This window comes from Aphelocoma coerulescens, chromosome 2, assembly GCF_041296385.1.
Source record: "Aphelocoma coerulescens isolate FSJ_1873_10779 chromosome 2, UR_Acoe_1.0, whole genome shotgun sequence".
Taxonomy (NCBI): domain Eukaryota; kingdom Metazoa; phylum Chordata; class Aves; order Passeriformes; family Corvidae; genus Aphelocoma; species Aphelocoma coerulescens.
This window is the reverse complement of record NC_091015.1, coordinates 61,315,911-61,331,432: the sequence shown is the minus strand read 5'-3', so window position 1 is coordinate 61,331,432 and position 15,522 is coordinate 61,315,911. Positions and strand designations below refer to the sequence as shown.

Below are 15,522 nucleotides of genomic sequence, written 5' to 3'. Positions count from 1 at the left end.
TTGGAGGCTGTGATTTGGGTATTTTTTTCCCCCTCCAGTTGTTTTATTCTGTTCAGCCAGGTTCATCTGGCCATGCTTAATTTGTAGGGGGAGTGCTGGGGATGTGGATGTACAGGTGAGCAAAGAATAATTGATATGATGATGTAAATATAGAAACTGAATCCTAGAGAATAAAAGATGAGAGGTGCAGAAACATTAAGCTGAGTGCTTTGCAGAATGTGTTCAGGGCAGATTGACAAGGACTTTCTCTCCAGATCTAATGATACTGAAGATTTAATGGGCAGTACTTGGAGACAGAATTTATTCTTCCAAGCTATTGATGCCTTCATAATTTGTGAGTGGCAGACTAAAGTGGGCTGTAAAGGACTGTGGAAGGGCCATCAATAACCAAGTAAGAAAAATAATGTGCATCCTCTAAACACAGGCAGTAGTGAGTGCTGATGAATGAGCTGCAGAAAGGCAATGATATGGTTCAGGCAGTTGACAAAAGAGCAGGAAAGGAAGATCATGACTGTGGCTGGTGTTGAGGACCATTCCTCAAAGATGTTCCAGCTTTGGGTCAAGGAGTCTGTTAAGACCCTTGAAGTGGCACAGCATGTCCCATGGTTCCTTTCCCTTCAGCCAAGATGGGAAGTTGGGAGGGAAGGTGTGAGCTATGCAAGTCCATGGCCATTACGACCAAACTTGGTTTGCAGACTGTGCTATCATGTTGATGTAAGACAGGACTCTGCTCTGATTAAGAAAGGCCTGCCTTGAGAGTCTGTGTAGGTATAATTTTTAGGATCAGCTCAGTGCTCCCAGTGATGAGAATGAAACATTTTGAAAGATCAGAGAGTATGGACACTTGTGTCTGTGTGAGTGAACTTGTTCAGCTCATCCCAAGGGGGTGCGGTTCAGCTCACATAGTAGCACCTGGGTCATCATTATGTGCCTGTGTGACTTAAATTTATTCTTGCTGGAGGAATGGCTAGACATTGAGGACCTTTTGAGTTTAGCTGTGACCGAATTATGCACAAAATTTTTGGACATTAACTGCATTTTTCATCCAAGTCCACAAACAGCCCACAAACTTCCCTCTTCCTTATGACATGGCTTGATGTTGCTTGCTTTGCTTTGTTTGTAGGGAAAACAAAGCTGGAGAGAGCTTAGATGGTGTGCTGAAAGTCATGGCATGCAACAGTGGCAGAGGTACGACTGTTACCTGCTGTTGAGCTCTGTAACCACAAGGCATGTTGGTCAGGACACATTGCCTAAATATGCAATGACTGATATTCAAAAACGGTGCATTTCTTAGAGCATTTTCTGTAAATGCTGAGAAAAAAACCCAAACAAATTAGAATTTTTGATTCAATTTCTTAATTAATACTTTTTCTCTGTTCCTTCACACTAGACCGTTGACTTGGATTGAAGAAAGGGGACCAGGGATGAGACGTGAAAAGAAAATCAACTTCTGTTTCACAAGTGGTTGCCTGGAGAACTTCCCTGAAGCCCCAAGGTCTTCTGTGGGCCTTTTCATGCAGGATCAGAACCTCTTTGCCAAGAAACTGCTGGGCCAGGTCTCCAAGGAGGAGCTGGCTGCTGAGAAATGGCGAATTTTGCGGTGTCTTGACCTTGCTGAGGTGATCCAACAGTACTGTGAAGAGCCAGAGAAAATATATTCCTGAGACTGCTCTTGGGGAAGAAGGAACATGGCAGACGGAAAAGCTGTAGGGCTAGAGCTCAGTGTTGCCATCAAGCAGTTGCTATTTCTGGTTCATGACCTTCTTTTTGAGTGTTTGTGATTCCTGGGCTGTCCAGGTGGTCTGGAGAGTCTGGGCTATACCCCGTGCCTTCTGGTTTGCATCAGGCCACAGCAATTGTCCTGCTCTGATGCATCTCTGTCCTTTCAGGTAGTTAGGAACCTAGCAAAAACAAGCTTTGCTGTGATTCAGCTGGAAATATCCCTGAGAGTAGATCCTGCAGGACTGTAAATACTATATATAATTCTCTCTGCCGGGGTCTGTCCCCCCATTCCAGATATGTCTGGAAATGAATGTGTCTCAGCAGTATTCATGTAATATTTTCTAGAAAGAAGTATTAGCTAGAAGGATGTTCCAGTTCAGTTTTCCACCTCTTTACTTGAAATACAGAACTTGTGCCGCCACAGTCCTGACCTTTTCTTCCAGTTGCCCTGAATTGTTCTGTGTGTTTGCTCTAATTAGTAGTTTTGCCTGTTAGGTGGGGTGGGGAGGGAGGTTGTGTGATTTCTGGGTTTCAAATAGAAATTCAAATTTCTATTTGAAATTAGAATAAAATAGAATCTGTGTTGGTATCAAACCAGAATAGAAGAAAAGTCTTGTCTCTTGATAGATGCCATGTTGATTTCATTCAGTTTCTCTGGTGCCCTGTGCCAACATAGAAATCTTTTCCCAGCAGAGATTAGGAACATGTATTGAACTAATGCATTGCCTGCCTACTTTTCTGCTGAATCTAAATATTTTTCTTTTTGAACTGGAATTCTCCTTCATTTGTGTTGTAATTCAGCAGGGGAGGGGATCATAGCAAAAAGTAATAAATATCTTGCATTTAAGAAAAGAAAATCACTAATGTACTCCTAGAAACAGAGAAATTCATTAGGAATAGTGATAAATTTAGAATAGTATTGTAGAAAATGGAGCAATTTGCAAATATATCCATGTAGTTATGTCATGGTTCAACCCCAGCTGGCAACTAAGCATCAGACAGCTGCTTGCTTATTGTACCTCAGTGGGATGGGGGAGAGAATCAGAAAGGTAATAGTGAGGGGAAAAAAGGTGGGTTGAGATAATGACAGTTTAACAGGTAAAGCAAAAGCTGCACATGCAAGCAAAGCAAAACAGGAAGTTCATTCACTGCTTCCCATAGGCAGGCAGGTGTTCAGCCACTCCCAGGAAATCAGGGCTCTATCACACACAAATGGTGACTTGGGAAGACAACCACCAGCACTCTGAATGTCCCCTCCCTTCATTCTCCTTCCCCAGCTTTATATGCTATATGGTATGGAATATTGCTTTGTGGTCAGATGTCCTGGCTGTGTCCCCTCCCAAATTCTTGTGCACCCCCAGCCTTCTCACTGGTGGGATGGGGTGAGAAGCAGTAAAGGCCTTGAGGCTGTGCAAACACCCCTTAGCAATAACTAAAACATCCCTGTGTTATCAACACTGTTTCCAGCAAAATCCAAAACACAGCCCCATATTAGCTGCTCTGAATCAAATTAACTCTACCCCAGCCAAAACCAGCCCAGGGTATAGCATATGATACTTGTGGGAATGGCTCTTTAGCATTTTTACTGTAGTCACAGGATCACATATGAAAACATTATCACTTCCCTAAAGAAGCATTTTAATTTTAGAAGCCTAAGCACTGCACAACACTATTAGCAATTCCTCTGGTTGTCTTTTACTTTCTAATTACAGCATCTGTTGGTGCTATATTAATATAGCAGCAAACTTCAGTCTGGGCAATTGTTCTTTCAAACCAAAACAATCTCTTTTTTTTCTGCTTTATCATTTGGGCAACTTTTTAATAAGGGAGCGTGAATGTTTACATAATTATAGCCAGTCAATATTGACAGTTAAAAGTCTTCCTTTGGGTAAATGGTCATTCAGAAGCTGGATACAATTCAGTTCGTTGGAAACAAAAAAGGCTAGTCTGTGTAGTTTTCTCCCAAATCAGTCAGATTTTAACAGTGACTGGAGCTTGCTGTGTGAATGAATTCTGCATGTGACATTTGTTTAAATCTACCCTATCTGTTAAAATCAGTGAAAATTCTCCTATTACCTTCAGTGGATTGAGACCCATGTGGGTTGGCAGCAGATTTGTGCAGGCAGATCCTGTGCTTGTCCACCCAAATGGATGCCTTACTGAGCATTCACAGGGACTTCTGTGCCACTGTGGTGGACATGGCACGGGCAGATCTCATGCCGTATGAGGGGCAAAAGGGGATTTTTGGCAAAACACAACCATTCTAACCCCATTTGGGGTTAGAATGAATTAGAATCTTCTGTGTATGTCTGCTCTGTGTGACAGCCAGTGAAAAGTCCTGTTCATTGCCAAACTCCTCATCTGTGAATAGGGGGTTGTCGCTGTCGTACCGAGGACGGAGAGAAGAACGTCATTAGAGAGATCGGGTCCAGGAGAAAATGGCCGTTTATTAATGAATTAAATCCATCTTTTTTAACTTGGAACCCCATAGAGGAATGATATGATTGCTCCATTGGTCAGCCACCTACCAGAGTGATTGGCTGAACAGTATAACACCCATTTCCAAAATATTTTTCGCAGTGTACCAAAACAATCTCCCACCACAGCCTGCACCTGTGAGATAGTTTACAAAATCTCAAACTGTTTCCCAGCCAGTCTGTGTGAGAAAGGAGACTTTCACAGGCGGCTGTAGAAAGCTAGAAAATTTCTCTGCTAGCCTTTTAGTATCCACAGGGGGTGAATGCCACTTGTTTACATTCAAACTCACAATGGGTAGTTGGGGAGGGAGGGAAAAGGGAAAGGAGATTCACACATCTCTAGGCATCAAAATTAGTCAGCACATCTCCCTGGGCATGCTCTGCAATTGCTGGTGAGAGCAGTATTTCCCTAGGAAACAGGGAATAAATTCATGGGAGTTGTGTAGAGCAGCAATATAATATTGTGCAGTGAATTGTCCTCTGGAGAAGCTTGTTTCTACAGAGAGCACCTGGGGAAATTAGCTGGTTAATTTAAGCTAGGGAAGGCAGGTGCCTAGAGCTTGAATATCCCACACTCCTTCATTACCCTTCCATTCCTTCCAGCTAACCTGCTTGCCTACTACTCTGTCCTGCTCCTGGGAGCCTGCATCATTTAAATGGCTTTTCCTTCTGCCCTGTGAATTTGCCAACATACAGTGATGGTTTGTATATGGGAGCTACTGGATGTCCAGTTCCAAATGTCTGTATTGTTTAACCAGATGTCAAACTCACCAATAAAATACTGGAACTTTTAATCATTCTTTTTTGTTCCCTCTGTCCTTCATTAGTTGTTCCCATTGCCTGTGCTGAAAGTGGCTCTGTCCCAACTGTTTTTTTCCCCACTTTCACTCCTCAAGGCCTGTGAAATCCTGCCAGGGACTACAGGCTGTGATAATATCCTAAAGACCTCAGCTGCCTCATTCTCCTGTTTCAAAGTTCTGAATACAGGTGTGGTAGGATTTGTAACCTTACCTCACCTCATGAGCTCTCCCACAAAATTTCTGCCCTTTCTGTGCCATCTGACACTTACCCAAGAGTACTGGCAAGTCTGAATCTTGCTGTACACTTTCAGTTTCCCATTCACAACAACTTGGTGTCTTTGAGGAACCTTATTGAATGCACTAGGTAGAATCTAAAACAACTATTGAAATGGGTTTTCTCGGGGTTTTAATAAACTGCTTTGTCTTAGCAGAAATGACAAAGAAAGAAGAGTTTTTCAGATAACATTTGGTGTAGCCTGAACCCAGGCAGTTTCAGAGATGCAGAGGTATGGAAAGGCAAGTATCAGGTGTGACATAAGCAGGTTAATATATTGTGTTCTTGAGATGTGGCTGCTTTTCTACTCATTCCGCTGGAAATCACCCCACTCCTGTGGAACCCTCTAGGAGGTCCATTGCAGGAATCTTATGAACTGCCTGATGCTATGAGTTTTCCTGGAAATACACAATGCTCCCATGTGGAGGAGGGATGTTCCTTTCCTGACAGAGGCTGGAGATTGGCAGATGAGACATGTGGAGTCACTAACTACAGCAAGCTAGCTGAAACCTGGAAGAAGTGGTTTGATCCAAAGCCCTTCTCAGAGGGCTAGAGATCATGGGAATGGAAAATTTCCAAAAAGCAAAGAAACTAGATATTGGTATGAAGAGCTGGAAAGCTGTGTGAGAAGTTCTGGCTGAGATGAAGAGATGGGTATCATTTTGGGATCAACCTGAGGGTTTGTTCTGTGGGTCCTGGGAACAGGGTCTAATTTACCTGTGTGATTACTTAGGATTATCAGGAACAGAATGGGAACATGGGAGGTGGGAGGAGGGGGGAAGGCAAAGAGGACTGGGGGACACTACAGGAGCTGCTTGAGCTGGCATTATTTATGAGGAGGATGTCGTTGGAGTCTTCCCCTGAGCAGATCAGAGAGGCAAGGAAGGGGGAAGGTGGGGGCTGGCAGCTGTGCAGAGTGGGGCTCCTTTTCAAATAGTCCTACTGCATCAAAACCAGCTTTTTAAAACAAATAGTATGTATGGCATCTGAGTAAAACTGCAGGGCTGAGTTGGGATTGCAGGTCCTCCAGCAGTTTGTAGAGGGGTCACAGTGGTAAAGACTGAACAATACATCTATTTTTAGCTGTCACTCAAGATGTTTGATTCCTTCAGGTCGTAGTATGATCCAGCCTCGAACACCCTCACAGTTTGCCAGTGAGTGATGCACCAGCGGGGGACTGGCAGCACTGTGTGCTGATGTAATTCATGCAGGAGCACTCACTGCTCCCCAAGGCGTGTGATGTGTTCTGTGGAACAGTAATAAAGCATAACACCAGGAAGCTAAGGATCTCGGCTAAAATAATAACTCCAGGTTTTTGACAGAGATATATTTGGTTAGCCTTAAATGCTGTAAGCTGGTATTTGTAGAGGCTGAATTAAATAAGGTTACAGAACTCTGTTGAGAAACCTGCTAGAATTTTTGTTTAAAGAAGGGATGTAGCAGAGGTATTATCAGTGGCAGACTTCATCCCTAATCCAGAAGAACCAAGCCCTGAAATGGGAAGACAGAAGATGTCCATGAAGTACAATATGGTTCAATATAAAACACTGGAGCCAGTGCTGGCTGAGCTAACCCTGTTACCACAAGGGCTGGCTTGCAATGTAATTCCATCCGAGCAGATGTGCACAGCTTCTCAGCAGAGCTGGGTGGCCTCTGTGGAGCACTGGGCTAACTCATCAGGCCCTGTAAACACACCCACAGCTCGGCCTGAAGCGCCCCTTTGGCTCCTGGCCTTCCCAGCATCAACAGTAACTTCCTCCGGTTTACATTTACCTTTTGGGCTGCAGAGGGAACTGAAACACAGCTTCCAACCTGTGCTCTTTGCTTTCTTGCTGACCCATCCTGGTTAAAACAGACAGCTTTTTTCTCACCCTTGAACAAGACATAAGTGACAGGGCTGCTGCTTGGTGATGGCAACAAAGCTGCAGGGATCATGACGGAATTACAAGCTACAAAGCCCCAGGTTTAGTGCTTGTCTTCCACATCTTGGCAATAAACACACCTTACTGGAGCCCAGCTGCATGCAGGTCAACAAGCAGAGAAATTTCAAACTAATAATTTAAGTAAAATTACCATCATCAGAAGCTCTGAATAGTAGCCTGCAGATATGCAAGCTAGCACTTACAAAAATAAATGTGTCCTGGTCTAATAAAAATCACTTAGTCTGAGTCACTACTTCAAAAAACTTCTCTAAAACTTCTTACTCTGTGATCTAAGATTCCCTTTGTGTGTGAGCTGACTTTCTGATTCTGCTGCTGCTGTTAAAACCTGACTACTAGAGTTCCTATTTACCACACCTGGTGCACTGTGCCACCCTGCCTGACCTCCAGTGAGTCATCCCTTTTCCCTGATAAAAGTCAACTTACAAAGAATCCAGTAACATGTCTCTAAAACAGCTCAATTACCTCTAGGTAGTAAATAACTAATACACAAATTAGAGCTTTCTGGTGTTTTGTGCATGGGTGTTATTCAAGCAACAGGTAAGTAAAAATAATTTGAAAAGGCTAGGTTAATTATTAGCAGAAAGTCAAGACAAGCTCATCAAATTAATAATAATAATAACAAGAAGAAGAAGAATGTTGTCTGAAATAATGTCCCTTTGTGAATATTCTGTCTTTGGGGAGTTTTAAAGCACCCCAGAAACAGATAGGATAAAGCTCTGTTTTAGTACAAAGCAGTGAGCAAACCATTAGCTTTTCTTTTTTCTTACATAATGCAAATGTTGTCTGGAGTTCAGATATAGTTCTAATTAAAATAATCTCTTCCAGTGATTTGGGAAGCAGCATTCTGGCAGCATTTGGGGTTTTTATTTGATGCCAGGATTTATCACTGGTGTCCCAGTCTAAATAGGCAGCAGTATTGTCCTTCTGTGTGACTCTTCAAGGAGCTGTTTATATCTGTTGTCTCTCTCTCACCTACATCAAGGGCTCCTCCACCTTTTAGAAACAGTACAATTCCCTTGTAAGTTGCTATCTCTCCTTTATTCTGGCCCTTATTATGAGCAGTACTTGTAGATACCATGGCTTTGCAAAGACTTGGTGAGTTTTTAAATTAATCAGTATGCCTTTTCTCAGTTTCCTCTGATGTGAGTTGTCATTTTATGAATTCCACCACGGGTGGATTTGTTACTGGGTTCAATCGTTTTAAGCCTTTTCTTTCTAGTACTGAAGCAAAATACACATTTATTATGGAAAAGACCTGGATGCTGACATTATCCTATCATTGACTGTACCTGCATTTTAACATTGCATTTTTGCATATGGGGACTGTTTTAATTCCTAATCTTGTTCACATAGACAGTGTTCATGTTTAGACTTTTTCTTTTACTCTGCCGAAAACTGTTTGTCTCCAGACTTTAAATGTTATAGAAATTTCTTTAGGAACTGTTAAGATGGAGAGTTACAATTGCCTTATCACCATCTTTATCTTATTTTGACCTATGGCAAAATCCAAATTATCTATGTTCCTGTTTCTACCTGTATGGCTTGATCTTGTCTGCTAGTCCAGCTGCATTGAACTCAGGCAGGATGGGTTTATATCTGGGTCTCTGTGCACACCTTGCCTCTCACCAGGCATGCTTTTTGCTTTGCACAGTGCAATCCACCTCTGCTGCAAACCTGCTGTGTTCTAACGTTTGCTTCTCTTGTAATAGGATGTCCTGCTGTTGTACCCTCACCTCTCTGGGCTCATGAGACTGTTGCTCATATCTGCCTTATTACAGATACCTGTTTTATTGCATGACCACGTAGGTCATAACTGCACACCAGAGCACTCCTGTGTGCTGTTTATATCTTGTTTTTCTGTGTTAAATTATCAGCCATTAGAGCTTTCTCTACTTTTGCTTTTGAGCTTGATTTTATTAGGAGCTCATCTTTCAGTCTGTCATCCCAGCCTGCCAAGGCACAGTCATTGTCAGCTGTAGCCAGGTTACACACTCATGAATCATTTTGGAATGTCCTTGGTTTCACTCATCAGAGAAACTCTATGCATGGAGGTGTTTTTGACTGGAAAATAATGAGGGTTTGTGTAGCTCAGTGGACCCAAGGATTTTTTTTTCTATTCTATGCCCTATTTTTGTTGCTTCCAAATCCCTTTGCAGGCACAGTGCTCTCAGAAATTCAGCTTTGTGCATGGCAGAGTGCAGCTGTGATGTTTTAGGGTGCAATTTGGCACACATTTATTTGGGCAGGACCACCAAGCACCCACTGCTTGTCTCTGTCATGCTGCGTCTGTGCAACAGTGGTGCTTCCATCTTCTACACCTACTGCTTTACCCGTTGAGTTTCCTCCAGATATGCTGTGCTGTTGCCAAAGCTGCAGCCCCTTTTTCAGTATTTTAAGGTGTGGCCCTGAGGTGATTAGTAAGAGGACCAACAGAGGGTTGTAAGGAAAGGAACAGGCACAGCAATTCTCCACCCAAAATCTGGCCAACAGTGGGAGGGGTGGAGTCTATTGTGGAGGGAGGAGGGACAAGGCTGAGCAGTCGCTCTTAGTCACCACTTCACCAGCACCCCCACAACAAGGGAGAAAGGTGGGCTCAGTGATGCAGCCTCACATCCCAAGCTCTTGATCTCCTCATGTCCCACCAGAAGTGGTTTCAAAGCGGCCAAGTGTCTGCGAAGGTGGTTGACATCAGTCACGAAGGAAACCTGGTAGAGGAGGGCTCCCTTTGTCTCTTACCTCATACACACCTTCCTTAAATATACCTTGCTTTCTTTTAAATTCTAGCCAAGAGCCACATTCCTTTTAGCAGCTACTTCAAGATGCTCCTCCTTGCCAGCCCACAGCACCATCTGGCTTTGGGAAAGGAGGTGAGATGGGAGAGCAGCACAAAGTGAGGTCTAGCACCACCCCCGCCTTTTGGTGCTCTGAGTGGGAGTTGTGCCTCTCTGTGAGAGCAAGGAGAGTGATGATGGAAACCCACCCAGGAGCAGGGTTTCACCCGGACACTGTGGTCTCTTTTTCTGCCTGCTAAGTTCCTATTGTGTGGTCTGCAGTAGTAAGGGTTTGTCCCCTGGCTTTGGAAATCCTGGAGTGGACAACTTAGAAATTTCCACATGGGGTGGAGCTCTGGACACGGTATAGGATTGAGCTGGTCACAGTCAGTTTGGCTTCTTCTTATCACCCTCTGAGCAGCAGGATTTGTACCTTCTCTTTCTCATAGCTCCGCTAAAGTCACCTTCTCAAGGAAGCAGCGATGTCTCGACTGGCTGCATGGGTCTGGACAGCCATGCTGCTGCGTCAGGAAAGTCCTGCATTCTAACAGCTCCCTTGGGGAAGCATCTGGTTTTTGCAAGTAAAACTGGAGTTAGAACTTGATCTGTACCATCACAAATATGACAAAGTACTGACTGTAAACCTCACTATTTTCCTACTCCATGGTATGCAGACCTCTCTCCTCTCTTCACGAGTAATTTGTACAGGCCAGCCCCAGTACAAAGGTGAAACCAGTGGTTCTGGGCAGTGATGAATGCTACAGGACAGATGTATGTGAAAAGGTTAAAAAAGGGAAAATGAAATGATTCCAATAAAGAAAGGATAGGGGAATTTTTACCTCTAGTCTTAGTTGCATCAGTAAGATACTCTGCAAGGTTGATCTATCCTCTGCACATGCAGCTGAAAGGATTTTTTTCTACATTGATATTCTGTTTGCAGCAGCTTATAATAAGACGTCACTCTCACTGCTCTGGTCACTGAGTATGTTCAGAGTTGTTTATTAGGCAGAAAACTGCAGTAAATCATAGGTGGCTATTACTGGCAGTGTAATATCTTGCTATTAATGCAGCTCTGATCTTTTGGAAATTCAGGACACAAACTAATAAATATCAACAACTCAGTCTCAATCCTGTGAACATACCCAACTGGTTCTTAATGCATTAAATAATCACAGTTTAATCTTCCTGTCTGCTTTTGGGTATTCATGTCAGGGAACAGATTTGTTTTAAATGATGTCTTGCAGCTATTTTCTTTTTGACTGTTCAGTTTATTCAGACTAAAGCAAACAGTTTTCACATAGTGAAAGCCTTACACAGTAATCCTTACCTGTGCAAAAACAATGCTAAGGGTAACAACATCAAAATGTACTACATCTCACCCACTTTCTTCAAAATGCAAAACAACAGAGAGCCTCTTGAGTTGGCACTTGTCTATTCAAGCTGATTTTAAGACCCTCTCAGAGAAGCTGTGCCCTTAACCTGTCACAGGAAAAAAGAAAAGCAAAGCTGGAGGGACATCTGTTGATGGGAAGTGCAATGAAATTGGTCCCAGCAGCATCAAGGAGTGGGATTTATTCAAGGGAGGTGTTCAGTGGTAGCATGTGGATGCAGAAATAGAACCATGTCATTTGTCTGGCTGTCACAGAATAAACACACAGCAAAGAAAGGCCAACCTGAGCATGTCTGGGGCAGAGCTGGCAAGAAGGTAATTCCATTTCATGGCGCCAGAACTGATTTTTTCCCAGACTGAGACAAAGCAGAATTTCTGACCAATTTTTGTGGACATGGACAGAGACTTTGAATAGTGATTGAGATCTCTAAATTGCAAAGTAATACTTTGCCTCATTTTATAACAGATCTGGGTCTTTTTACTTCTTTTTCTCAGATCACTCTGAGGCAGAACAAATATCTCACAGGACAGGTTTTTGCCTTTCAGTGTAGACTTTATGACTGTCAGAAAATATTCTTATTAAATGAAACAGAAAATAGAAAAACAGCTCCATCTGGAAACTGAAAAGTGCTTTTCCAGGACTGAGCAACTCCATGTGAAATATCATTTTTTCAAGCCAGCTCATTGTATGAGTTTCGAGGCGGTAGACAAAAATGGTTAAATTACTAAAATCAGATTTTAAATTGGAAAAAATACCCAAACATAATAAAAACTTAGAATTTAAATCTAGTTAAAATTGCATTTGAAATTAAAATGCAATGCCTCTTGTTATTATGTAAGTAAAATAAAATAATGTGATAAAATCAGCAAAAAAACAATGCATATTTTCCACCTAAGTTTAAGATAAAGTTGCTGAAACTGGGGAAAGCTCTTGGCAAAATGACTAGGGCCAGAATTTTCTGAATTAGTAAAATAGATTTATATAGCCCTAACTTCTCACTGAATGCTTTTTTCATTTTACTGTATTTATTTCAGTATAGTTGCATCCAAAGAATGATGAAGCTACAACAAAAACAAGGCTGGAATTTTAAAAAGCAGAAATACTTGCTTGATTCTCTGGGCCTGTGCTTACAAACAAAGGACAGAGGGCTATCTAAGCATTTTAAAATCTTCAGGTTCAAACTCCAGATTATACTTCCATTGCTATAAACCATTTTAAAATACAGCACATTTTAAGGGTAAATTCACTATTTTTTTTCTCTGTTCAGGACATTGATCAGAGTTTCAGATAACTGCTCTTATAAATTAGAATAGCCCACATGCCAACCAAAGCAAATCACAAGTGAAGTATTAATAGCTCAGTAAATAAGAAATGTCATTTGTTCTAAAATAGTAAAATGCTATCAGTTGGAATCTGAGCATATACACTGTAGGTATATGAAAATTCCTTGTATTCTATCTTCCAGAGTAACAGACAATAAGTAAAAGTGAAGTGTAAGTTTTACACAGAAGCTATTTGTGTTCTTGGCAGTGGTTCTTCATTGATGCAGTTCAATTATGGTTTCAAAAGTAGGTACAAAATACATATTCAACAGGTTTAAACACCTGCTGTTTACATTGAGGTGATTTGCCGTACTGAATTAAATCCAAATTTTCAGAGTTTTAAATTACTTTGATATCAATATATGATTAATTTTTAACTTGATCTATATATATATATATATATAGAATAGACAATCTTTTAAGTTCCCTTACACCTCAAACCATTCTATGATAGTGGCCTATCAGGTGTCTAGTATCTAACTGAAATTTGTTGGTTTCCAGCTATGCAAAGAGATGGAAAATTCTTCAGAAGAGTCACCTCAGTGATAGTCCAAACTCTGAATTTTGGCCCCATCATATTTTGCCCTGTGTCCCTGAACCCCAAAGTGAGATACCAGGGTCCTGGTGTATTTGGGATATTTCCATTGCTTCCAGAGAAGTTGTAGAGCTTTTAGAGGTTCTGTGCAAGATGTCCACACAGCCAACACATGGAAATACTTGTCTGGAGAAAATGAATGTATCCTGCATAGCATGAAAGAAAGGCACCATCACAGATGAAACATAACTTTGGTCTATTCCCTCTTAATCAAAACTGGCAATTACTTCAAGGTTCCTTCAGCCCCATAAGGAAGTAATGTTGGTGGAACCAGAACCAGGACATGACAATTAATCTGGCCCTGGTGAGGACCTGAGTGTGGAGCTGGACAGTGAGGTGTTTACATGGCTGGGTTTGACTACACTTGTGGTCCAGGTTTATGCAGTGAGAAAAAGTGGAGAGTAAGTAAAGGGTTAAATTTTGTAGACTGGGTAATGGCAGTTATTATTCTTTTTTGAAAAGTTGCTGTTCTTGAAGTACGACGATTTTCTTGTTGCTCACCTGAGGGAGGAGAGGAGGAGCCAAGCAGTGAGCATGGCCAGGATGTGGGGAAGGCATGGGCTCTTAAGAGGCTTCACAGCCTCTTTCTAGCTATGATGGTAATCAAGAGAAATGGTAGCTAGAATTTGGCAGAGGGAAGGGATGTAAAAATGGTTCCTGCCTTTATCACCCAGGCCAAGCAAAAGTGGAAAGCAGGGGGACCATTCATCTTGTTCTGGAAATTGGCAGTATGTATATTTAAATATATGTGTGACCTAAGTATTCATTCATGACTAAAGATGGATTTCCTGTTTACCATACATTTATATTTGTTAAAGTCCCTGTGGCATCAAGGATTTCTAATTTTCCTGCCCTTCTGTTTGTCAAACTGACTTCTTTCATTCAGACTTCTGCCTCTTTTCACCCCATCCGCCAAGTGCTTCCCTCCTGGACTGTCATTGCTTGACATCACCCCATGGGCCAGCTGTGCCAGAGACCCCTTTTCATCCAAACACCCAGCAGCCAGGAGAGGACTTGGGAGAGAAAGGAAAGGCTTTCCACCTCTTCAGTCAGTCAGGTCGAGCCCAGGACACGCTTGGGTGCTCTCCTCTGAACACTTGTTTAGTGAAGGAGCATTTCTTGTGCTGAAGCTGCACGGAAGGGAAGGGCAGAAAACCACCCAGTGCAGAAAGCAGGTCCTCTGGGACCTGCGAGAAAAAAATTTCCTCTGCAGATTGGGGCTGGCTGGAGCTATGCAATACCTTGCCAATGGCTTGTAAGGAGATGTGTTAGTTGTAGGAGGGGTGCTGGCTTACCTGTAGTTCCTCATACTTGTGGTTTTGTGTTGGGTTAAGTAAAGAAGCCTTAGCTGTAATTATTATATGTGGAAGGAGTCCCCAGTTTTGAAGCAAGACTCAGTGCAGGGGCTCACATTAGGATCTTCGGGATATTCATTTATGAGCACAGTTTTCCTGAGCAATGGAGGTAGAGGGACAGGAAACTTGAAGAATCACCTAAATGCTATAAACTCCCTATGCAGCTGTGGGACTCAGGTGGGTTTCTGTGAAAAAGTTGTTTTTGAAAATGGAAGTCCAAAAAGATGTTAAAATTTTTCCTAAATGTCAAGGTTGTTTCGTTTAAAACAAGCATGTGTAAACTTAAAACAAAGAAAAACACATAGAAGAATTAACATTTATAATATCACTTGAAATACAAATCTGCCGTTGGTCTCACTCCCTGAGTGCAGCAGTTCACTGTGTTTTACAAGAAGGCTCAGCCACAACAAGGATTAATTTCATTATCCTTATTTATTAATTCTTATTTTCTTATAGAGAAGCGAGGGAGGAGGAAGGGGCAAAATGGATGCTCCTTCTTCGTGTGGGAAAAAGGACATCTGAAAATTAGCTCTGTTTCCAAGCTGGGAGCTGACTCTTCTCCCCAGGGATATATTCCTCCATCTGCATTGCTACTCTGAATCAGCAGAGCTTCAGAGAAACTGGAAGAGCATGTGGCTGGGGAGAGATTAGAAGAGCAAGAAGCAACTTGATGGTGCCTTAGGGACGATGCAATCTCCAGCAGCAGAGATCACAAGGGAACTAATCTCTCCTTGAAGCATGGTTTTTGTGTCTGATATCACCAGCATGCCACTAGAAATCATTCTCAAGAAGAGCAATGTCCAAAGCTAGGTAAACCTGGATGGTGATAAGTTACTTTTCTTGGGAGAAGAGGTGTATCCAGTGTTACTAAA

The 15,522-nt window shown here is 42.2% G+C and overlaps 1 protein-coding gene across 6 annotated transcripts in view; it reads left to right on the top strand.

Annotated features, from left to right (window-relative positions):
- The window catches only part of BLVRA (biliverdin reductase A), a 38,026-nt gene extending 33,033 nt beyond the window's left edge, over positions 1–4,993 (top strand). For 5 of the 6 annotated variants that reach the window (XM_069007768.1, XM_069007765.1, XM_069007764.1 and 2 more), the window contains 2 exons: positions 1,391–1,619; positions 4,803–4,993. In XM_069007768.1, coding sequence (XP_068863869.1) covers positions 1,391–1,619; positions 4,803–4,898 — 325 coding nt within the window. In that variant the 3' untranslated portion in view covers positions 4,899–4,993. Of the gene's footprint in view, positions 1–1,390 lie in introns of all 6 variants that reach the window. The other variant, XM_069007762.1, reaches the window with a different exon arrangement.
- Positions 4,994–15,522: the final 10,529 nt, after the last annotated feature.